Raw genomic sequence first — 26,360 nt, forward strand, 5'->3', positions numbered from 1 at the left:
GTCCATATTTTGGATTGTTTCGATGAATTCTGTAAGTTAACTAAGAAAATTTCTATTATTTCGATGGGCGCCTGTCCTCGAGCACCAGGTTCGACTAAGCATCTGCGAAATCCGAACTTAACGTTTTAAACCGGCTGTGGGTTTATTCCGGAGTAATCTGCGCCATGCAAATCCTAGAGCGCGGGAGTCGAGGTCGTTGGCACATCGATTTTCGATTTGCTCCCGGTGCAGCACAAGTGGGTCAAGAGCTGCCCGGATCAGGACCGACACGGTAAAACTTATGGAAAACTCAATCGGGATTAAAATAAAACAAATTGTGATGAATCGGCATGTTTAACACAAAATTCCCAAAATAATCGGGAATCATAAAACTTATGCGATAATCCCGATGCACTGGGAATAAGAATTAAGGGATTCACTTTTTCGCAAAAACTGATTCGATTTATTTGATCGACCTACTAAGAGCGTTTATTGATGTAGTTAAGTCATTCGCCAGCCTAAAATATTTAACTGGAAACGTATACGCGCTGTGAAGTCAAAAAACATTAATAAATTAGGCGACATAATAATAGTTAACGGAAACTTATCACGGCTTTTCGCGTATCTGCGTGCTACCCTGAGGAAAGCTCATGGTCCCCGGGAATGAAATGTAACCTATTGATAGAGAAATGAGGAGTTTTCAACTTTTCATTAGGGTGCGATCGAAGCAGTTAGAGCCCTTTTATTATCTGCTCGCCTCTAAATTGCCGAAAAGAAATTCCTCCCCTGGAAAAAAGGGGAACCGGGGACAAAACCTTGTCCTCGAGTTAGCTTCCAATGGCGCACCGTTATTTAAAAATCGAACTCGATAAGAGCCGGAATGTTTTTATTTTTGTAAATGGCCAGAATTTATGTCTTCTTTAAAGTAAATATTGGAATCGATGGCACATTTCAATGGAGGGTCTTTGATAAGGTATTTTTATGTCATTCGGGACATTCGGACTCTGGGAAATGTGACGTTCGATTTTCGGTAATGGTCAACTGATAAGCAAATGACGTCATTATTGTGCCTGCTTTATAGTTTGTATCGTTTTCGTTTCATTTCATTTCCTTTTGACGCTTGACCTAATAAATAACTTTCATCCGCCGATGAGACTTTACGATTCTGCGGTACCTATAGTAGTAGTCGTTTTTAAGGATATTGGGTGTAATGAAATTGTATCGGTGATAATCAGATAGCTTTCGTCAAGTAATACATTAGGGCGGGGGTGGCGCGGATACAGATTCCCCCGCGGCTGATAAAGAATTGAGGGTATTAAACGATTACAAATGCTTCGCGGTTCAATAAACAAACCACTGGAGGAAACCGGAGGATTCGATGAATTGCCTAAATAGCTACGAAAATGGAAATGGAATGAGAAATATATCGCGGCTTCATAGGTATTGACTGCAAGTACTGCAACACGTAAGTTCCGAAAAGAAAAAAGTAAATTCAACTGAACCGCATAAGAAATTCTAGTTTACCGAAAACTAAAATTGGTTCTGAAACTGAGAGAAAACGAGTGACTGAGAGGGGAAATAGAGTCGCTCTTTAAAAGTAGAATAGACAGGAAAAAGCACATTACGGCCTCCACGATAAGTAGTCTCCAACTCACACTTTTCAGCTACCTACCACAGAATCAAAGGTACAAAGTGAGGTGACAACTTCAGATAAGGCCTTCATCCAGTCTTATTTATGTAGCCGGCATCCGATTGAGAGGTCGGTGCTCGGAGGTGCTCGGTGGCGCTCGGGGCCGGCACATTTCCACGAGCCCACTTATCTACCCTCCGAGCTTACATTTTATTTCCGACCCATGCTTCCTACCGTTTGATTGTGAGCCTTTACCAACTACTCTTGCATATATTACAGAATACTTATACAAAAATACTTTCCTTTGAATTTAAATAGGTTCGATTCGAAAGCTACTAGGTATCTCATGTGAGGATCTCGCGCGGTGATTTTAGGGACTAACACTAGTTTATATTTTACATTATTAACTAGTTAACATGTTCGTGGCTGACCGTAATAACTTCTTACCAATCGCCTCAGTTAAAAGGTAGACATACGTATATATAGCTGAAATCCCTTTTAATCTCCAAACTAAACGAATTTGATAAATAAAGCAAATGTATCGTAAAAAAGGAATGCCGAAGACAATAAAATCGAAGCAGCGGAATATTCGAGAGGTATTTTTGAGCGGGGACATTCATAAAGTTAAATGGGTTTACTGCAATCAGAGGCTGTTGCGTAACAGAATCAGATAAAAATATATTAGAATTTTGTTTCACGGTGTGGCGCTCCGAGGACGCGACTTGTTTTATTCGATGAATTTAACACAAAACTTAAATAATACCTACCCTAGGATGTCAAAAAAGATTTACGGCTTCGGAGTTTGGTATCGTTAGACTTATAACACAAGGTCAATTAACGGCAATGTTAATATTAAAAAAAGTAGTCTAGTAGTAGTTTTATAGTCTTTAGGACACACACAAACATACATAATTCGGGGGCTTTGTCGATCTCCCTTTAACCGCCAGAGTCTGATATATAAGACATTACATATCCAGCTCATTTCGCCACAGTCTGATAAATAAGACAAAGATCTGATTTGGTTTTTACAGCACATTTATAATTCCCGTAACTATGCCAACCTTACTCTGCGTGGTACAATTACTGTCGGTGGCGACACGAGCACGCTCGATCAAAAATTGCTGGCGGTTAAAAGGTTAAAGTTAAACCAGTGACTGTTAAACTTACTGATGTGGGCATCATTTAAAGATTCATAGTGAATATATGCAAGAAAAGATTCACAATATTTTTTTGCATATATTCACTAAGTTTCCTTACAAAATGTAGGTACTAATTCCGTTTTCGTCTTTCTTGCTGAAAATTGATTACATCCATAGTGACACAAGTAAACGTTTTCGTTAACTCGATCGATTTTAAAAATTAATTCGAACAAGCAGCGCAACACCAAGCCCTCAGTTCCTTTCACGACGATTTTTACACTTCCGTGTTTGCATAGATAAGCAAATACCGCGCGTGATGGATATTACGGCGCACCTTACATCATTTGCGTTATTACCTGAGGGCGCAAGCGTCTTATGTCGTACTTTTAATAACGTAAAGCCTGATGTGACTATAGGACGTATGTGCACATACGACTTTGTTCCACCAAAAGGGACGATATCTAGATGTTCCCCTTAATATGCTAAAATCAAATTAGTTCCAACGCGTGATGGGAATCGATGGCACTCTCGATATTGCGAGGGCGGCTTTATTTGAAGCAGACGTGACGTACTTTAAATTAAACGCCGGTGTTCGAGCTATTGTTTTACTGTGATTGTTTTGAACTAGTTAATTTGTTCCCACGATAATGCTTGAAATAAAGTCAGTGGACATTTTTCTCATAGTATTTTGGGAGTTACATTTTTTATTAGGATGGTATTGTTCTGAATCAAGTTAATATTTCCTCCCATTAAACGAAGTACCTTATACAGTGGCTTCGTGGCAAAAGTGTGCATCTTATCTACGAGTTTGATAGGTATAACTAATTAACGTCTTCGAATTCCTATGAAAATATGTATTTCTCTTGGCCAGCAGATTAACTAAGACCTATACCGATGTTATCGTGCAAGTTTACGAACAAGTTGGGAGTTCTGAAAACGCCAATTTCCTGTGAGATTCTTGAGAGCGTTTATCTAGGCGGGGATCAGAGCCGTCAGCGGTAAGTCGCGGCTTTCATTAGGGCGTTAGCAAATTAACGCCCTCAGCCCTTCAGCCTGCGGACGCTGTCACGTTATTGCCCTTGTTAATTGTGCCTCAACATCGTTATTGCAGGCTGAAGAAAGCCATGCGAAGTCGGTGCCTGATGTACCTAGAATCTAGATAATACATACTTTGGAAAATATGAGAAGTCCCGGAGAAAACGATATCAATCTAATCTATTTGTCGATTTTAAAATACCACACCATCTGTGCCATAACTTTTGAATTTCAAAAGTGAGATAGTTTCAATTTGACTATTTACTTATTGAAGGGCGTTCGTGTGAGAATTTTAAAGAACAACCAAGATAGAAGTTTAAAAAATATATATCTTTGCCCGTTTTTCCCTTGGACTCGTCATGTGTTGTTTTCGTAAATTGTCTGTTGTTTGACTTTGACATGTATGTCATCGTTCAAAATGATTTGTAAGACAGAAAACAATTATCGTGCAATGTGCAATGCAAATATATCCCATTTGCAACTATCCCACAACATGTCCCGAAATACTTTTGTAACAAATTGATCCCTAACAGTGTCCAACGCGTTACAAGGTATGTTCCAAAAATATTGTAATATAGGAATTTGGCAAAACGGCCGTTTATGCAGCGTCGTTGCGGTGACGGAGACTAATGACGGATGCACTAATAGTCGTACGTCACGAGGGGGATAAGGCGTGTTTTGTCTACCATCGATTTGTCTTTAAGGTGTTTGGAGACGTTCCGTAAATGGACATGTTATGTTATGCCAAAATTTACGCTGTAATACATTTTTCTTAACATTGGCTGTTAGAAGGGTGGATGAACTATTTCTTGTTGTTAGTCTGTCCAGTTGTCCAGAACTTCCAGAAGACTATAGTGGTACAACTTGCTAGAAGATGCTGTATCAAGTTCTACTGACATTCTTACGTACCTACCTAGATGACCTATTATTAAAATAGCTTATAACAACCACAAATGCATATTTGGTACCATATTTGGTTTGGTAAGTACCATGAACTTTAGGGTTTAAGAGTGGCTCATGGAGCCATTACCATGGCAACGATTGAAGTAAATAAATGTGATGGGCTAGACGCTTAATTGTGAAACTAAATATGTTACAGGACTGTGGGGCTCCACCCGCATCGGTTAAGTCAACATAAATAAAGTAAGATTTATATGTAGATGGAACATAACTTATAAAATCTCATAATACGTAAATAGTATATCTTTAAAACGTGCACTAAGAGTTTTGATTGACGTAATAAATTGAAATCATTAAATTGCATGTCCAACATCGCAATAAACAGCGATTCTATCTAAAACTGTGCTGCCGCTGCTGACACATAGCTTACAAATTGGCGCAATAAAACATTTTCACAACAAAGATTTAAAATATTTCATTTCTAAAGGTCATAACTGCATAAAAATGTCGGTCTCATACGTCTCATTACAGACAATAGAAACAAATAAAATCATATAGGTATTTAAAAATGTCGCATCTGCGTTCGAGCACAAATTACACATACGCCTTTATTCCTCACATTCATGGTGATTCTGATTCAATAAATCGTATCTACACTACTTTTCGCCGCACATACGACCTTTATAATTATCACTAGCATTAATGTAACGACACACATCATAACAAATGACATTCGTGTCTGCGTCAGTCAGTAAGGGCATTAGCATAAATAAAACGCTTGTGTGTTTATGTTATGTAGTTATTCGTTACAGTTTTTGGTCAATTGAATATCATGGTCTTTAAGTTTCGTTCATGGTTTTAATCGAGAAACGGAAGCACTGTTACAGGCCAAAGATGAAAATTAATTTAAGATAAAATTTGCTACTTAAAACAAATAAGGAAAATTGGTTTACTTCACCACAAACTTGAAGAATAGTGTAATTATACATTTTCCTATTTTTAACATACCTACATATTTTCGTATTAAATACAATTTCATCGGTTTTATCGCAAATTAATTATGTTACCTTTATTTCCGACGTTTTGACGCAGATTACACTGGTCGTGGCGTTTTTATGAAACATGAAATATTTTCATCTTTCATAAAAAAAATACACTACCTACACTACGAAATGTTTCTTGATAACTGTATTCTCATGCTTTGACATAACCGATATCAAAATGCTTTTTAGGTAAACTATGTATTACAAAATGGATCACTGAAGTCTCAGCCTCCCTGCTTTTTCGTAGCAATATCAAGGGAGCCTATGGCGTAGCGCTACGGGCGACGTCTCACGATTAAGTATAGAGGGGCAGTGGCTGAGGCAGTAGACCGGTCCATTTGTCATATTTATATAAATATGTGTTATAGTGTTGACCAAGGTACAGTTTTTTATTAATTAGAAAACATGTTAAAATTGACTTAAAGTAGAGCATCAAACAGAAGTTCCAAACAGTTATTTTTGCGTTTGGAATGGGAGGTTATTCAAATAATTATGTTATGTTACTAGTTAGGTCATCACAGAAAAATAGGCATATCGATTTGTAGTTTTCAATTGTAATTTATTGTAAAAAAAATTTGTTATATAGATATTATAAGAATACTATAAAAAAATATTAAATTTTATAATATTTTGTTACAATATGTACATAAAACGTTACTATCTATGCAAATCTGAGATCCCAAATATTCCGATGTTATAGTTCCGTCATGTTTTAAGTTTTCTTCCCCTGCTAGTGAGGGCCTCAAGAATAATACGTCTCCCAGTAACTGGTGCAACAATTTGTCTCTATAAACGTTGAGTCAGCGGTTAGCGCGACGCGCGATTACCTCCGAATTTATTGTTTAATTCCAAAGCCAAGTTATTAATAACACAAGATGATTAAACCAAGACGCAGTGATTTATCGCGCGAGTGTTAATATGCGGTGTTGAGGTTTGGGACGTGTGATTGCTTGAATGTTTTATGGCTAGTGTTAATAGTTATGTTATTTTTATACAAAATAGCGGAAAACATTAAGATTCGGCGATCGTGCTACTAATACGATCAGGTAATCAATAAGCCAATGAATACCGCCTATCGGGTACACTTGTATGAAATCTAATTACTATACATACAAAATTCAATATTTATTAACCTTAAAGAATCGGGAAGGACAATGTTAATCTTATCAGAATTAGAATATAGGTAACTAGCTAAGATAATTTCTAATAGGCGATGCTCAAAACACACACTGAATATTTAGGTGCTTATTTCAGAACTATGTTCAGTGTAAAGTAAAATAATATTTATAAGCAAAATTTACCCAACTATAGCTACAGCTTAAGCATCATGATGTCTTGCATACGTAGTCGCAAGGGATAGTTTAAGTTTTATCAACAAACATTTACGTAGTAAGTTGGTTAATTACGGGCGGGCTTGTCCGGAAACCGGACAACATGATACACAGCCACCCTCGTCTCAGACAAGCTTGTGCATGTCTCCATCCTCACCGCCAAAAACGACATAACTCCACAAACACCCATACAATATACAACCTAAACCCCAGACAATTAAGATCAAAGTCCTTTGCACAAAAGTATAACATGGATTGTTACAGTTGATAGCACATCAGTGACGCTACCATTTCTACGCTACGCGAATACGTACTCAAAGTTTAAGCACATATTGTTCAAAATGTATTGTGCTTACGTGACAATGGTTGCGATATGGGGTTTATGCGTGTAAGATGATGCTTGTTTGGCAAACTCTTGCTGATATGATAAATCAGTTTACAGCCACCAAACAACTCACTTGAGATCGAGGGGAGACACCAACGATCCACTGTCAAATGAACAATCGCATTTTGAATACTTGATAATTCTATTAGTGTTTAGGGTTGATAGATGTATGTGGTAATCCATTAACAAAAATTTGAATAATTTTACAATTAACGAAAGTGAATTAAGAATATTGATGAGCAGGTTGTCTGTATGGAATTACACTGGTTAAAAAGCTGTTGATCCTGCGTTCAAATCCCGGTATGAAATGAGCAGTCTTATAAGTGAATATCGATATATTAGGTGTAAGCCACCAACATTACAAGTTTCTTAAACTATGAATAACTATTCATATTTATTACGATTACAAGTTCTATTCATGAACCGGTCTACCGTCGAGATCACACCTTCCATTGAAAACAAGTGATCTAAAAACGCTGAGCCGTCTCTTTCCCACGACCGCCCACGCAGCTAGCGCCATCCCACTCTAATAGGATTACCGTACACCGTACAGGTAAGTGTCGTTAATTGCCGTAAAAATCTACGCCGACAATGGAAGGACAAAAGCCGGCGCCCAGTGCGCGGCCGCCCTTAGCGAAAGTGATTTATTGATTTCTTCATGACGGCTTAGGCTGCGGATTACGCTTTGTTTGTTTGCTTGTAAGTTGGCGGCTGCCGTTTGACTGGACTAACAAAAGACAGAACAGGTTTAGCTACCTGTTTCTGATAATAGTAATGTGACCTAGTCATCTCCGACTCGCCTAGTCACACGTCAGTCATGTGAAACGTGAACCGAAAAAAGATAAGTCGGACGTTAGTTTATTTTTTGTGCGGTAGCTGTGGTTATGAATCGGTAAATGTATTTCATATTAATATGTTCACAAACAATGCTGCAGTTCATATAAAAACCGGCCAAGTGCGAGTCGGACTCGCGCACGGAGGGTTCCGCCCATCAACAAAAAATAGAGCAAAACAAGCAAAAAAACGGTCACCCATCCAAGTACTGACCCCGCCCGACGTTGCTCAACTTCGGTCAAAAATCAAGTTTGTTGTATGGGAGCCCCACTTAAATCTTTATTTTATTCTGTTTTTAGTATTTGTTGTTATAGCGGCAACAGAAATACACCATCTGTGAAAATTTCAACTGTCTAGCTATCACGGTTCGTGAGATACAGCCTGGTGACAGACGGACGGACGGACGGACGGACAGCGGAGTCTTAGTAATAGGGTCCCGTTTTTACCCTATGGGTACGGAACCCTAAAAATAGACCAACATTAATTTTAATCAGCTAGTCCCTCATGGCAAAATTTTTCAGTCTTATCAAAACGCCGTAATTTCAAAACTCGCTGGAATTCTACGAATAAAAGCAAAAAATTATGATAACCCACATTATTTCTGTAATCACAACGTGCGAATCTGTCCAAGAGTCCTGACCTAATGCACCGCGATCTGTCGCACGTATATTACCCGGGAGTAGGAGCGGTGATAAAAGGCAGTACATTCCCATTAGGTGCGCGAGCGCGGCAGAGTTGGTTTTTAGAGCGAACCAGTATATCCTAGACATCCGTAACTATACTCAATCGAACAGCGTACTTATACTGGTCAAACTAAGCTCTTAACTCACCAGAGCTCGGTAAGCAATTGAAACGACATCCCAGGGCACAAAAGGGCAGTCCACGCCATTGATTTATCGCCCGGAATGATGTAGAGGTGAAAGTGTTACCGCGCGTAAATCAAAACCGATGTATTGACAGCCAATGAATACTGTTATTATACCGCGAAATAATTGTTTATGAACTATTAGCTACTGGAAAGATTTAGAGCTATTTGAAAGATTTATGGGCGATTTTATCACGTTTGATTGGCTGGCGTTCGCTTTTATTTACCTATCTTTTGTTTTTGTTGTGGGTAACTATAGATGGTAGGTGGGATGGGTCTAAGTAAATAATGATCTTTAACAGGCCTTAAATATTTAATAAAAGTCATACCGTAAATACCTAACTATTCAAATTTCTTGAACATAATATATTGCATCAAAAATATAAATTAAATTAGCCTACAGCATGTCTCCGAATCGAGCTACTTTTACTATGAGGTCCCATAGTAAACCCTGAAATCGCCATTTTTTTGGCTTTTCCATAGAAAAGAACGATATCTGACCAGCCAAAATGTATGAAAAAGCAAAAAAAAATCGCTATTTCGAGGTTGGTCACATAATAGGTAAAAGTAACTCAGTAACTTAGTGTAGCGAGTAGAATCGAGCCGTCCATTTAAAGCCCCATGATGGGAGACACCCCGTATACGTTATCAACTCTTTTAATATCGGTATATATTAATTTTTCTACAAAATTTACCTTTTTAATTGCTCTTAAATATAGGTAAGTACTCTGTAAATGGATTCTGCGGTATTTTCGAAAAGGAATCGTTGAACCCATCTGTAATGTCGGCGAGGCGATTAGTCCTGTTGCATAACCAGTAATTGTTGTTCCCGTTTTAATTCACCTTAATAGGAACCCGGGGACCTTCGATGTTCTTAACCTCAAATTTACGGTCATTTTTCACATAAATCAAAGGGAGCCGGTCGGGAGATTTATTAAGCGGACCACAATGACCGACAAGGATCAAACTACCTGCGTTATTGCGTAACCACGGTTTTGCAACCATTGCGAATTTGGTAGATTTATGACTTACTTTTGCAAACGAAAGTACAAGTGTAGGTAAATAGTAAATACATTAGGATTGGGACTGACATTGTTAGAATCAGCTGCCTGGCGCCAGCAGTTTGCATAAAATATTGAGTGTTATTGTAGTAATCGATTTCGTATTTGTATTATTCGTACCTATCTGTGCTTTATTATTCATTTCAAAATAAAAATGTTTAAGTGGGTGATTGATAATAACTAGCAAAGGACCCAATTTAGTGAGCGGCGTAGTAAAGAAGAGGTTTAAATACTCAGTAGTGAGTGGTTACGGGCTAAAGAGCCTATTGATTATTAACACAAGTAGGACTGGTTTCGGGCTATGTTCCAAAATAGCCTAAATGTTTTATGAGCACCTGTAGGCCTAGCACATGATTGGTGCGACAGTACCTCTCGGCGAAATAGATTATCCGTTTTTTTCTATGTTTATAAAAGAAGGACGGGTAGTATCTGTCCGCGAGATACTGTCGCGCCAATCATGCGCTAGCCCGGCTGACCAGTACACATACGACGATAAATACTGGACCAGAAAAAAACCAAGTACCTATCATTTATTCAGTTCAGACTGATTTCTTGCATTCTATATTGACACCTTAAATATGGTTATTAACTGGTGCTGATCTCCACATATATGCTTCTAAATACGCCTGTCGAATTATATATTGATAGCGCTCTATTACCAATTGAGCGTTTAAATAAATAACGCCATGTGCCAATGCAAAGACACCAAATGACAGAGTTCCCATGTCATCATCATTACGTATAAATGGGCTCATATTACAGTGAATATTTCAGTTGTTTAGTTACAGACAGAACCTAATTGGGGACGCACGCGATCCCAGTGACGTGTTTATGTATCTACTTCTTATTTATAATCTTTTTTTACGCTTATAAATGGTGGTTATATTGAGATTTGCTCGTCTTCTTGGGTAAGAATATTCCTGTAATCTATTAACCCTGCTAGGGGTGATTTACGGATAACTTTTTGAATTTTGGACTACTAGAAAGATATGGGACCCATGAGAGGTCCTGTATTATTAGTATTATCACGGCAACAAGTTCAAAGAGACCTAAAATTCAAATTTGTTGATTGTGAATTATACGTTACGTTAGTTGGTTGTGTGTTGCATTCTCTATTTTATCTCATGGCTTGGTAATAAGAAGATTATATTGCTTCAATTACGTAAAAATGGCGTCATTCAGAGCAGGTGCCATTGCCAGCGCAGAACAATAACGCTGTCTTAGCTTTTGACTGCATCGGTTTAAAATAAAGCCAGGGAAGGTGGTAATAATATAATTATTTATCTACGTTTGCGCTACAAGAAACAATTTGATAGGTACATAGAATGATGTGAACAACATCATAATTAACTCCAAATTATTCTGAATCTCTTTGCTTTCATTTAATAACCGACAGCTGTATCAACTTGTATCATTTGATATAACATCTTGCGTCAGACATCAAACAGGCCGAACAAATTGAGACAGTGCAGTACACGGAATTGTATTAAAGAATCGGAATGATCGATCGTGGCAGGGCGTTTTAATTCCGAGTCGAGATGGCCGGAGGCGTGGTTCTCGACGATTTGTTTTAGCTGCAGTCGAATAGGTGAAAGAAAAAATGCCGAGGAGCGATGGGAAACTTTAACAGGAAACTGGGCCTTCATAGCGCTTATTCGTAGATTTGGTTATGGATTAGTAGAAATTCATTCAGGTTGGCTTGGTAATACACCGATATCATTCCGCTTTACTGCCATAAAATAACATGAAAATAGCCTCAAGGTGATCGGAAGGGTGTATATGTATTTATATTCTACGTTTATACATTGTATAAGTACCTAACCGAAATTAGATGAAAGCTCAAACACCGACTTTATAATAATTTTCATATTAATTGCTTTTTGCGCAAAAATAGTTAAAATAATTTAATGATGCGTTTTATACCTAAGTTCGTGATTTTTTTTCTATAGAGCGAAAGTTGTTTAATCAGGTTTCAAATCGATGAAGTTACTCGAGAACGGCTTCGAGATGGTTATTCATATAATTTGGCAACCGTGTTATGATTTACGATCTAAAAAAAGCGATACATACCTACGATTTTTCAAAACCCCGATGGCTGAACCCTAGAAGCATCAACTTGAGATTTTTCTACATACATACATATTTATATTTTAGTTATGTTGGGATCCGTGGCTTTTAAAATATCAAAGCGAACGCAGACGCAAAAGTGCCACCGGATATCCAGCGCGGAAACGGGTGGAATAGACGAGGAGCTGTCACTTAACGGAATCAGTCAAAACTTGGTAAATCCAATATCTAAGTTTAGAGCGGGGGCACAAACGCCGAGCTGCATAGAGGATGCGGCCTTACCTGCAGCGGATTGATATCGATTTATTGTAAATAGGCTGTATGCGAAATAAGCACCACTTCGAGTGTGTTTTTTAATTAAATTAAAATTTAGAAGTAGATCGCAATTGCTTGACATTGTACTTTGTTAAGAACTGGAATAAGATTTATCAACATGTAAAATACTAACGACATTTTAAATACCAATATCACACTAGTACTTTTCATTTCTTACACAATTGTATAGGACATTGCATAGGAAACTAAGTAGGGGTCTACTTAGTTTCCTATACAATGTCCTATACAATTATTACAAATTAAGTAAAATATGGTAACGAATTAATTTAAATTTCCGTGACTCGCAATTTGCTGAATACATGAATGAAAAAATATTTTAAATGATAAATACCTAATCCCAATATCATCTATTAAGAATGGGAGAAGACCGGGCTGCCAAGAGGGCGTACCTGGGAAGACCGACTGGTGGCCGCCCGGGAGGTCGGCCCAGATACCGCTGGGGAGACAGTGTGGAAACGGATCTGCGTCAGCTTCAAGCCGATAATTGGCAAGAAACGGCGCAGGCTCGGGAAAAGTGGTGTGCTCTGGTTTCGGAGGCCAAGATCCTCTTTTGGGACGCTGAGCCGTAATAGTTAGTTAGTTAATATCTTATAAAAATTGTAATGTACGTCAAGAGATCTCGGGATTGATTCCTCGCATGGCGGCCGCTTCCGCCGGCGGCGTGGCCCGCCCGCGTGCATCGCTCGATAGCGGCGACAGTGACTGATTACCCCCAGTTCACGGCCCCACTATCTCAGTATAAAGTATAAAGTTTGCTTATAAACATTTAAGGTGAGGGATTCTTCGAATGCATATTGGTTTTAAAGTTTAATCTGTACTAATAATGCTAATGGGAAATGCCGAAATAATTTCTACAAACCTTTTCGAGAAACTTTTGTATAATATCTGGCAACCAACCCGTAAAGTAACAGTTACTTTACGGGTTGGTTGCCAGATATTAAACAACGTTCAGCTGCATTTTAAAGAACATGAAGGTATGTAACAAAAATTTTAACTTCAATATTTATACCTACAGGTTTTTAAATAGTCTCTTAAGTGCAGTTTTAATTACTTACGAATTGCATAGGTACCATGCCAATTTCAGCATGCTTTTTAAAATCAGCTAATTTTTTTCTAAACATTTATTGATGTCATTGATCATTTTAGATATTAACAGTAGTAATCATATAAATCGTATATAAATTTCAGTAATGTTTCGTGCTGACCGTGTAAAAGCAAAAGTGAATCTGATAATACATTTGAGCGCACAAGCGATGTCGGCTCTCGGACCGCGTGTTAACACCGTGTCGAAGAGGCCCCCTGCTGAGGCCGGCAGGGGGCAGCGCTCCTGCTTGCGTTAATCGCGGTGAACATATTAGACTAAACCTCTTTCCAAAGGACCTAAGAGTTCTTGAATCTTATACATTTTATGGCTTTCTGTGTTGGAACGATTATGGCAATTATTACGCTAATACCTGAATATTTACGTTTTAATTTAAGTGATCGTTTTATGTATTTAATGTGTGAAATGGTAGACAAGGTTAGCTCTTAAGAATGGCGTTAGTGGAATATTAGTAAGATGATGCTTATCTGCATCTTTTTACGTAATTGAAGTAATGCAGTACAATCAATTTAAAAGCAGCAGCAGCATCAATGGACCAGAAGGAGCACCGGCAAAAGATATCTTCATAAATAATGCACACACATCGATTTGCCACACCTCAAAGTACAAGCCTCGAAGTCAATTTTCTCATCTTTGATGTACTGACATGACCCTAATATTAAATGTTCCCGCACCGCGATTGACACAGGAGCTGCAATTTGCCGCATGTAGAGCATGATGTATCGGCCTCAGGTGAGGCCCGTTCCCAGGCGCGCCCGACTCAATGATGATGGATCATCTCATCCCGCTTTGTTTGACCCACCGTTTGTCCCGACGACAAATTTGGGGTCATTCCGTCTTTGCTTTCGGCTATTGTTACTCTAATTGTCAAAATACCCCATAAAAAAATAGAATCTGTTCTTTGTCAAAGTATGTTTGTAAATATAACCAAATCCGTGCCACGCAGTAACGGTACGCTACGTTCTAAAATTGATGGGAGTCCAATATGTAAGGCGAGTTGTCAAAAAACATTACTACTAGTTAGCCTAAGGAAATTCAAATGATACATGTCTTTCTGTTTTTTAGACATCATTAGTGAAGCGACATAAATCCTACATAGCAAGATAGCATGTTATATGAGTTGTCAGCATGTAAATTATGATCTAAAAAGTTCTCACTTATAATTTGTGGTTATAGTGCATGTCGAGTTCCGTTCCGTTAGAGGAGTCGTGGCGGGTCGGTGGCTCGGATAATGCCGGCGCGGTCGCTCCGCCCTGCGCCCGCGCCGCGACAGCAACACCACTCCCACCGACAACAGTTACCCACACAAAACGTCGTGAGCCTCACAATTCAATATATTTCAGAGTAATTTGATGTTCATTAAAGAAACTCTGGGACCGTGAACCAGAACACAATGGTTGAATGGCCATTTGTTGCTGCCGTTGAAAGGCACAATAATAATTCCGAAGTAGTTATTCACGCGGCAGTTAGGCGCTTACGAAACGAAACGTCGTTTCGTGATGGAGTAGCTATTTCGTTGTAAGTGACCGCCGCGCCGCGATGGTGCGGTGCGATACAATATTCCCTCTAAACACGCTAAAATAAATGCAATGCGTCACTGACCTTGCTGGCTGTTTTTTCTCGTGGTTTTTTTCTCTTTCATCCAAGGGTATTCGGGGACGTTGAGGCCGCCGCCCGGGGAGGGAAGGTCGGGCACGTAGCCGGGCGGCGTGTGTTGCGGGCTCAGCTCGCCGCCGCCGAGCTGCGGCAGCGCGGTCATGAACTCGGCCATGGACGGCTGGCTGTTGATGAAGCCGGTCTCGGTGCAGGTCTCGAGCATGGGGTGCGGCGCGCCGGCGGCGGTGACGGCGGCCAGCCAGAAGCCGTTGCCGCCATGCTCCATGCGGTCGGGTGCGGGCCCCATGGGCGGCGTACTCCTGCTCTTCACGGCGAACTCCTCCTCCATCTCATCGCGTACCCCCATGCCTCTGACGGGCTGCTTCCCTCTGATGGCGGGGAACTCTTCGCATTTTATCTTGCGCACGAGCGGGTTACTGTCCAGCGGCAGCGCGGTGTTGCATATCTCTTGCATCGCTGCCGGTGCCGGTGACGCGTAACAACCAATGCGCGATCATTTACGTGACGACTCTGCCTTCCGTTTGGCCTCATGCGTTAACATTTTCGTTTACGCATTGGAATTGATATAACTGCTTCCCGAAGCTATTGTGCTTACTTCCAACAGCAGCGTCATTATATCTGTAAAAGATAATGTTGGTCGAATGAGAGACAATTCACATCATGTTTTCTTATCCTAAAGGGTACAATTGTGTTTAACTTAAACAAAAGAAAGAATATAATTAATTAAGATAGTCATCAGGACCTTGAGATTACTTTTTTCAGAGCGAGCACTGAATAAGTCATGCTGTTAAGTACGGTACAAGTCTTTGTCTAATAGTCCCAAATTGTGAAATTAAACGCGGCCAGGAGGCTGTTCGCGGTTATTCTGCAATTATGCGAACTCGTCATTACGTGGTCTGTGTCGAATAATTTGAGCGTTTGACGTCGTGATGAACTCGCCAGTAATGAGTGCCCGGAATTGTTTATTGTTGCAATAAACATTATGGAGCGCAGAGCGACGAGACAACAATAAAGTTATTAAAATTGTTATGAACTGGTAATCGCATGATGGGTCAATGTGTGGGTTTATCTAAATCGTATTACGCATGGACATTATGCGCATGTGCGGCCTTTGTGTAAATGTTACAGGTTTCATGACCATCGTCCAAGAAATGGCACTTAGGTGTCCAAATTAACTCTCACGTCAAAAGGTTAATATAGTAAATAAGAATAACTACCCTTGGTCAGTGGATCGAAAGTCATTACATTAAAAGCATTTAAATACATATCTATCATAAACCTACTACAAATAATGAGCTAATTATCCCGGTATATAGCCTTATAGGTATTCTACCATTTTACATCTCTTACTTACTTCAGTTCATAGAACTTGGACATAAAATTAGTTATACGACCATTAAATAAGCCGCCACATTTTACTCTACACATCGCTAAAATAGCGCCATAAACAAATTCATAAGTAGGCCCTCGTGCTCTCGTTTTTATGCGTTTTTAAGGGTCCCCCGAGGGAATTCAGGAAAAGTGAAACGCGGCGTAAAACCTGCACCCCGTCGCGAGACAAGAGGGATCACCAAATTTAAGACTGCCGTGCTATGCAAATGGAAATGTCTGAGACAAAGCAAGGATTCTTTCTTGGGGGATAATCTTATCCTAGTATAGTCACTATAGTCAGGCGTCAAAAGTTTTTCCGGTTAAAATATAATAACAACTACTACAATGATCGAATTTTATTTTTACCAGACAGAGCCACACATAAAGAATACAACAGATTTTCATAACACAAAGGAAATTACATTTCATTGCTCGTTCGCATTCTCATGCGGGGCGTAGAAGGAAATTTTTAATTCAAAACACAGAGCAACCCATACGCATTAAAATAGGTTTAACCGCCAGCCGTTCCATTTTCAAAAATAAAATAAAACAAAAAGGTGCGTTCCCGCCATTTCTCTCGGGCGCGCCGCAAATTCCAGTGGAAAAAATCGTATTTCGAACGCGGTTTGAATTTTAATTGACATTCGGTCTGGGAGCCGTTGCGGGGAGTCGCGGACGTTTTCGAGTTTACATCTAGGCGGTAGGGTGTCCACCAGTTGCAGACCATAAAAGCGACGCCACACGTCCGCGCCCTAAAGGGGTGCCTACGTGATAAGAAGCAATGAAATAAATTTAAGAAAAATATATTTTTTGTTAAATAATTAAAATGTATTATTACCTATATGTTGCCTACCTATTGTTAATTTTTTTACTTGGCATAAACACAAATCTCCTTCAAACTCTTATTGAACTAGTTCATTTGTTGAGAAATCCTGCTTTGTTCACAATAAATACAAGAAGTAAATAACCCTGCTTGCATGTCGGTCCTCTAACTAGTGGTTAGGGTCCAATTTGCCCGCCGTAACGATTTCCTCTTCGGGGAATCGAATGGCGTGCGTCCGGAGGCCGCCCACTGTTCTATATATTGTGGGTACTATGTATTGTGGCGAGCAGGTTTGCTGACCACAAGTGCTATAGGCTTACCGCTTAACATAGACGGTTGATGGGAAATTTTTACCTAAACCTATGGTTGAGATTTAAATAGAATACTCGGCTACTAAAAAAAACGGATGGTGAGAATTGTCCCTAACCTGTCAACATCAACACAATTAATCGGAATTAATCGGAACGCGGCTGCATTATTGGAGGTAACTGCTGCAGGGAGATTGAGTGAGAGTGACTTCGCTTGCGTCAACGCTGTAGCAGTAATGCTGCTGGAGAAATATCCGTGTGTCACCTTAATACACTAGTAACAAGTACATAGGTAGTTATAAAAATATCACAATATACATTTGTATGGATTAGTTTATATAGAGTAATTAATATTTTAATTTACTAGTATAAAATAAATAAATCTTTAATTCTTTATATACTTATATAGGTACCTACTTGTAACTAAAAGGTGGGCATCGCGGTTTTGATACCGCTGAAATTGCAAGCATACCTACATATAAAGTTTAGCGGTATTGTCCGTGTAGGCGAACGCCGTACGATAGTTTCCTTCTTTCGTTGTCTAAAGAATACAAATGGTAGTAAACAGCAAGAAACAATGAGATTAGATTTCATTTAATAATCAGTGTATATTGCCAATGCCAACTCCAGTCCTCCACGAACATTGCACCCAGTCGCAAAATTACATGGCTACTTTATGAATGAATGAATTCATAAAGTGTCCATTCAATTTTGAAGCTGTACTTACTTTGTAAGTACTTTCTAGAAAATGATTTGGATAACGGGTATTCAACTAAAAACAAGAAATATAGTGGTACAAGGACGATTCTCATAATCTTTCGTAGGTACCTAGATAGCGTAAATATGTACAGTAACATACCTTATTTTAAATTGATCGCGAACACTTACACTTATTTATTTGCCCTGATGTGTCGAATTGCTCACAACTGATCACAACAACTTCTAGATGTGTTGTTTCCTCAGACTACCCTACTTGGTTTTGTTTGAACTAGGGAACAAATCAAGTTATTTTATTAAATATATTTTGGTTTTGATTATTCAGTTTTTACACTAGTTTTATTTTAATGTAGGTGCCTAAATTAAATATAATTGATTACAGCCACTCATTTCAGTAAAATATTCACTCATTTTCATTGCCCTTGAGCATAATTTCTATTGTAAAAATAATTTTATTTACACAAAATAAGCCATGAATCATAATGTCTAATTTATATTATGTTTGTAAACTCTGAGATCTGATAACTGCAAATGAGTGATACTTTACCACGAGATATGATTGCGTACGCTAATACATAGTGTCATTGTTCTCTTCATATGTTGTAAAATCTGCTTTCTGTTAGGCTTTTAGTAGGTATATATTATGTTAGGATATCCCTTATTTTATGACTTTTATAAATTAACAACGCATAACGCATGCTATCTAAATAGGTTTCTGTTGACTCAAAATACTTTGAAAATAAATTTCAGGTAATTCCTGTAACTGTAATCCAAGCCGATTTCCATGCCATTTTCTCATACGTGCGTCTCACGTAACGCCTCTCATAAAGCTTAAAACTAAAAATAGAAAAATAAAACTTAAAAAAAATCAAAGTACTTCTGAAAGAATAAAATAAAATATTATGCTTTTTTTAAAGTATATACATTACCAACGGATATGTTTGAAGTCGTTGCCGTTATATATTATACATATTTTAAAACGAAAGTATTCACTTCTGAGGACAATAGACAACAGCTTATGTGCATAAAAGTAATGATGTTGAAAAAATCTCTTCATACGGATAAATTTTCAACCAGAAAATTAGTCTTTATAGCCCTTAACTTGGGGTAAGTCCATCGAAGAGGTGTAAATCCAATTGCTGTGTATGACCCATTTATACAGTCTAGGGACTCAAAGGTGATTCACTTGTGAACAAAAGTCGACACACTTTTAATACCTACCTACCTACTTTTAGAAGGTCAATAAACCGTCTGCAAATCTGAAACTGTATAATATCCACTTACAATCTATATACTTACCGCATGGTGTTTCTGCTGAATTTACGTCGGCGTTCACAAACTGTGACATTGCCAACAATTTCCTCCCATTCCCATTATAAGCGTCTCATGCGATTACTATAGGTACTAATTGTTGTATTTTTGTGCTGCTTAGACTATCGGGTATTTTTATGGCAGCTTATTACAATCACATTTCACTAATGAGACCTGTTGCCTCCAGAAAACAGACTCTTTGACTTCTTTGTCTGCGTTTTGTCTCATAACTCGTTTATCTCGTGACAGAATGCTGCATTACGTTTATATGTTTCTAAAGCCACTTAAAACCTATTTATTCAATATTCTTGTTATAAAAATGTCTTGTGCCTTTTGAGTTGTAAAAACTATAAACGCCATCGGTTGAAAACATTCAATGATGCTTTTGAGTATTTTTTGTTGTTATGAATCTTGAGGTCACATTTGCGAGGCAAGTGTAACCATGCTTGATGTTAATCGGCCGAGACATGTAGGATGCTTGTCTCGGGCTCAGTGCATCGCGTGCGAATGGGTTAATAGTGGACAAAACGTCTCTTGTCTGATGAGGTAATTCTGCAACTGCGACAGATATAAATCAAGCGAGGAAATCTGCCTTTATAGACTGTTCAGACCATTTTAAAAGAAGTCTGAATACCTATCTTGTACTCTGATTTTTACTATTTTGTAATTCTTTCCGACTAAGTATTTAAAGATTCTCGTCAACTATATTCGGCTGGGCATGGTTGATTTTATGATAATATGGAGCTAAACTGAGTTTTTAAGGATGTTGTGTCGACAAGAGGACCTGAATGAGAAATAGGTACACGATTTTATTTAATCGTATGCCGTATATTCTCAAACAATACACGAAAGAAAAGGTACACGATAAGAAAATGAAATAAAACCAACGACCAGACCATCCAACAAACCAACGAGAACTTACAGTGGTGACCATGGTTCCAATTGATTATCGTCAATGAATGGAAATTTATAATTCTTGCTGGGGAATAACCTTGAAGTAATAAAACGATTTTATTGTTTCGCGTTCTTATAGGTATACTAGATTTACGTACGAACGTAAGTTTGTAATTTTGAAGATCTGTTTAAGGTGGGTAGTAGTTAGTCATTTTTAAACCATTTTGGGGTTCACTTCAATGTGACAACTTATTGGTAGCTGAATACATTACATGTACCTACAGTCAAGGAATTTAATTTATGTACAATTTCATATCTTGTTGCCATGACTGTCTGTATGAAAGCTGCTAGAGATCTCATATTATTTCTTGACTGTGGGTATAATCTGTCTGCTTTTCTAAGCTCAAGTGCGCCATAGTAAATCTATAGCGAACTTGATCTAAAATCGGAAAGGTTATACATCAATTTTGCACAAATATGGTGTTCGAACGACAAACATTGCAAGCATAAAAAATAGCGAAAATAATATAATAATATTTGAAATCACGTACCAATGTGGAAACATAGTAAAAGCAACATGTAATGCAATGCAATAAATAAACCTCATGGGCCAATATCACGCACTACTGACAAAGTGAATGCGTGTTACGGAAGGTATTCGTCATAATGTGCCCATAAACGTCTGGCATCGCCGGGATTCGTGATGGATCGCGGCCATCGCGGGGATCGCGAAAGTGGTGCAAGGATTGAGTTCATTTTAGTTGTTGAGATTATGTATCTACTGGTTGAAAAAAAAAAATCAGCCTTTTTCATAAAATTTGGTAAACCTCTGCTAAATTTTGTTTCATTCTAACAAACACAAATGTAAAAATTACAGATAAAGGAAAAACTATCAGCGGTATTTAAGAGATCAACTAACTGAAAACAATGCACAATGACACCTACTTATTGTAAAAGCTATAACAAAAAGGTACCTACATTGAGTGCAAACTGCGGTCAAAATAGTTGAAAAGATAGAAGAAAGATAAAAGATAGAAAGAAAAGAAATAGTTGAATAGTAGAAAAGATCGAAATGGTGATTGCATGAGAAAGGTTTCTTTAGAATCAAAACTAAAATGTATTTTAGACTAAAATGACTTAGATTGTATATTAGTTTTTAAAGACAGTGCAACCTCGATAAGATGAATCGATAGGGAAATAACAAGAATGTTGAGTTTCGACTGAGAGTGGTTTTTGTATTAATAATTTTCACGTTACACTTAAATGGATGTCGTTTTGTTATTTACAAGTTAACTTCTGTAGGTTATTTAGTTAAAATAAACTACGAGATAAAAATGTATCAATACAACTACGAGTAGGTACTTAACGTAGTTTTGTGTGTTTAGGTTGTCACCTAGTCACTTCAAAGTCTTTTGGAATCAAATCTTGAGGAAGTTTGCGAAAATAGTGAGATGCATTTTTCATTTTAGTAGTTTAAAACAAAATATTTATTTATTTTATTTTATTAAAACCAACAGCTATAAATATTTCTAAAATATATAAAATATATTCGAATGAACAGTTAGTAATGAACTATTCAGCTCAAGAAAAGTTATATAATGTACTTATGCATATCTAAAATGTATTATTGAAGCGGGGAAATTTGTCATAATGTGTTTGTGCAGGCAGGAATAAGCTACATCAGGATTTGTGATGGATCGCGCGGGAGTTGTTGCGAAAGTGTTGGATTTAATTCATTAAGCGAAGATGGTTTGGAGGGATAGTTGGATGTAGGTACTATAGCGCGTTATTAGTTAAACGAAGAATCTTATTTGAATGAAAAAAATAGTTCTTGAAAAATATTCGTTATTAAGTATTTTATCATCTCAACTCAAAGAATACAGTAAGAATATCCATCAGTAACTATTATAACAATTAATAGTTTATAAGTAAGTACATATAGTTTTTTTAATTCAATCAAATAAGCATTGCATGTATTTCTGTTACATCCTGTGGTCGACTCGTAGAGAGTAGAGAATGCTATTTGGCACAAAGTCTGCCAACTGTACATTGTTGTATACATGTATTTTGTGCAATAAAATTTAAATAAAAAATGAATTTGTTCAATATCATACACTCATAATTATGTGATTCGTTGGGTGTTATATGAATTTTAATTGGATTTATCGCTATTATAGTCACTTAAAATATTTTACAATAATATTGAAGAAAAACAAATTAAACCTCTATAAAACAAATTAAATCTTCGTAAGACTGTAAAACGATATACCTAGTGTATATCGTTTTATAGTCTTACGAAGAAAAGCCTATTGATCGAAAAAATGTTACAATGTCATTGAGTTTTTCTTTATTGATTTAAATGCCATCTAGTGAGTTTCCCTCTAACTGGTATTAATATAACTCGAGTACTAACAGTGATGTGATTAGGTGTTTCCAGTAATGCCACGAAATAACGCTAGATGGCGTTAACCTCAATTATACAGACATTTTGCACTAGTCATTGAGTTTTCACTTCTGCCGGCACTCCCGGAGTGCAACCCGTTGTTTTTTTTATTTAAATTAGTCCCTAATAACTTCTATTACTCTTTTAAAGGACAATATAGTATGATTGAGAATGAGTATCAGCCTGTATCTGAACAGCAGTAATTACGCGTAAGACGCGGTGTCGCGCTTCAGATTGAATCGTGATGGATCACCAAAGGGGTGCAGCGCGTTTGAGAATCCGGGTACGTATTTGACACGCGGAAATTCATAGCCTGACTAGTGTCTACAATGAAACTGTACAATATTTTTTACAAGCTTTTATTGTACTTGTCATGTTTGTATGTATGTTATCGAGGGGTGAGTGGTCAAACCCGATGTGGAGTTCTTATTTGAATGAAAAAATATCTCGATTTATCGAGCTTGACCGCTCAGCTCTTTATGTTCGGGTCAAATCTTGCAAGCTAAATTATGGTACCATATGGTACCAATCCAGTATTATGGTACCATCGAGCTGATCTGATGACGGACGTAGGGGGTGACCATAGAAATTCTGTGATAAAACAACGCAAACTAATCGTGTTTGGGGGTTTGTTGGAATTGTCTCGATGAGTTTAGTTGCCTGTTGCAAGGAAAGTACAGTCAGCGATAAAAGTATGTATCAAAAATTAAATTTTTGGCAAAAACTTATTGCTTTTGAGTATATATGAAATAAGGTCAAAGGCTTTCTATAAGTCTTAAGGTGACAGTCCATTTCCAACCGCAGCCGCAGTACTGTTCATTTTACTATGGAAATTGACAGTAACAGCGACGCGTTCAGTACCAGTAGTGCAGCTGCGGTCAGAAATGGAATGTTACCCTTAGTTAGTCGGTAGTGACTCTGCCTAAGGAAGCTGAAGGCTCCGGGCTCGAATACTGGTAAGAAGACTTATTTTCACCTCAGCAGCTCGAACTAGGGTACTTTGATTCTTAAAAACAGTGAGCAAAATGCGATTTTGCTCACTGAGTGAGACAAAATGACATTCAAGTGACCTTTATAGTCAAATGTCATTTCAACATGCGGGGTCTAATAAAAGTTCGAAATACTTGGGTTCTATTATCTCTGTCCCTTTCACACTGTTAGCAAAAAGAAACAGACAAAAAAAAAGTTAAAATGACATTCAACGGTATATTCACGGTTTATAATAGACCCCCGAAAAACTTCAGACCGCAACGTTCCAAACCACGTACGAGTATGAATTCGTAATAATTAATTAATAAAAATAAAGTTTAAGATTTGATAAACACTGATAAAATACTATATTTTAGGTATTTTATTGTACAATTAAAATAATGAACTCAAAAAATACACAGATCATCACGCAAAATTAATTATTTTACTTTTAAGAATTTCTACCATAGTCGACAAATAGTACGTATCCGCAATTCGGACCGTATCTTACAAAGATTTTTTTTACAAAAAAAAGTTGTCGATTGAAGTGTCAGTTAATGTTTGTTATTTCTATATTATTTTACTGGAATTTATTATTACGTTTTGTTTTTTGTTCCATTGCGGTAATTAAACTTAATTGTTTGTATTTCTTAAGACAACATGAGTGCAGGCATTAAGTGATGAAGAAGGATTACATTTTTCAAGTTGTCTAATAGGTATGTTCTCACTGCTCAGGTGAAAAATGTTGTGTACTACACGAGATCAAAGTTATTTACATCTCGTGCGCTTTTGAGTCCCTTACTACGCTCAAGATTCTAAATTAGATTCACTCGCTACGCTCGTTAATCTATTATAGAATCTTTCGCTTGCACGGGACTCAAAATAAGCACTCGAAGAAATATCAAACTTTGATCACTTGTTGTACAAATAACTATTGTATGTATGATGTTTATCGCAGATATTTTATCCTATTATGGTTGACTTCTATGTATTTAAGTATTTATATAGGTATATGGTTATCTGGTACCCAAAATTAGTATCAGAGCTAGTGCTCTGATTAGTTTGAGGTTACGCGTAGGTCGATCTGTGTAAGGTTATTATTTCCAAGTAAATCCTTGTTTCTGTTCGTCGCCTCTTCTTAAAATACATAGACATGTCTGAACTCCAGTTTTAACAAGCAACCGCTACATTCCACACCATAATATCACGTAATTCATATACATACGGGGCAGCTTCATGCATAAACACGAGAGTGGAAGTTCCTTATGTAACGTGCCTGAAACATGTACGGGCTGAATTCCGCTCGTGTGTTGTACTGTAGGCCACACGTTACATAATGTATGAGCGTAGTCGGTGTTTTGTGAGCTAGCCTCCGCTAGATGTATACGTGGTTTTAGGGATGTAAGTACCTATATGTATATGCTCTTGGTTTATGTTTTGAATTTGAATGCTCCTAACTCTTATAATAATTTATAAATCCAAAAAAAGCACACGAAGGGACAATAGCTGTGGCAGGCGTGTCTCACTCCGCGATTTCGTCGCTTTGCTACAGGTAGCTAAAAGTACATCCGTTCGGACCCAATTCTGGGGAAAGCCATAAGCCGCGCGTGGCGCTGTCGCCACCTAGCGGCCGTATCTGTGCTGATCGTAACAGACGCGTTTTGTTAGAGAGTATGTCTGCTGTACTTAGTACTATTATTTATTCTGTGGCTGTGGTTAATATACATCTAAATAATTATGTTAACATAATGTTGATATCTGGAGAGGAAAATGGGACCTATCCCTAGGGGACGTTTGGATATAAAAATGGTCACGTGCTGTCGTGAACTTTCGTGTTAAAATTACCTACACGTAATTTTGAACACATTGGCCTGGGGACATTCACACTAGGTTGTTAGAGTATGTAGTAGACCCGATGGTAAATCCTATAAAAACTGTTCTTTAACATTTTCCAAATTGAACCCAAATTGTCTAGGTATAATTCTAATAAACACATCTCTAAAAAATGAAGACCAACTAAGAGCAGTTTTCTCTTAGTTGACGTTAAGTTAATTATAACAATAACGATCTTATATAAATCAAAGAAACCTGATTACTTAAAACAATAAGTGTATCTGTGATTGAACTAATAAAGTAGGTATGTTATTAATCCTAACAATTGTATACTTTGCATCTATCATTAACTTGTTGGCATAATTAT

At 37.7% G+C, this 26,360-nt stretch overlaps 2 protein-coding genes across 2 annotated transcripts in view; one reads left to right on the forward strand and one right to left on the reverse strand.

Annotated features, from left to right (window-relative positions):
• LOC134662046 (protein CREG1) overlaps positions 1-26,360 on the forward strand; it is a 550,933-nt gene that overhangs the window by 264,599 nt on the left and 259,974 nt on the right. The gene's annotated exons all lie outside the window — the stretch shown is intronic.
• Positions 1-26,360, reverse strand: part of LOC134661992 (homeotic protein proboscipedia) — a 67,549-nt gene that overhangs the window by 37,164 nt on the left and 4,025 nt on the right. The window contains exon 2 of the mRNA XM_063518231.1: positions 15,310-15,942. Within this exon, the coding sequence (XP_063374301.1) occupies positions 15,310-15,778 (469 nt within the window). The 5' untranslated portion in view covers positions 15,779-15,942. The remainder of the gene's footprint in view (positions 1-15,309; positions 15,943-26,360) is intronic.

This window comes from Cydia amplana, chromosome 2 (genome assembly GCF_948474715.1).
Source record: "Cydia amplana chromosome 2, ilCydAmpl1.1, whole genome shotgun sequence".
NCBI classification, from domain to species: domain Eukaryota; kingdom Metazoa; phylum Arthropoda; class Insecta; order Lepidoptera; family Tortricidae; genus Cydia; species Cydia amplana.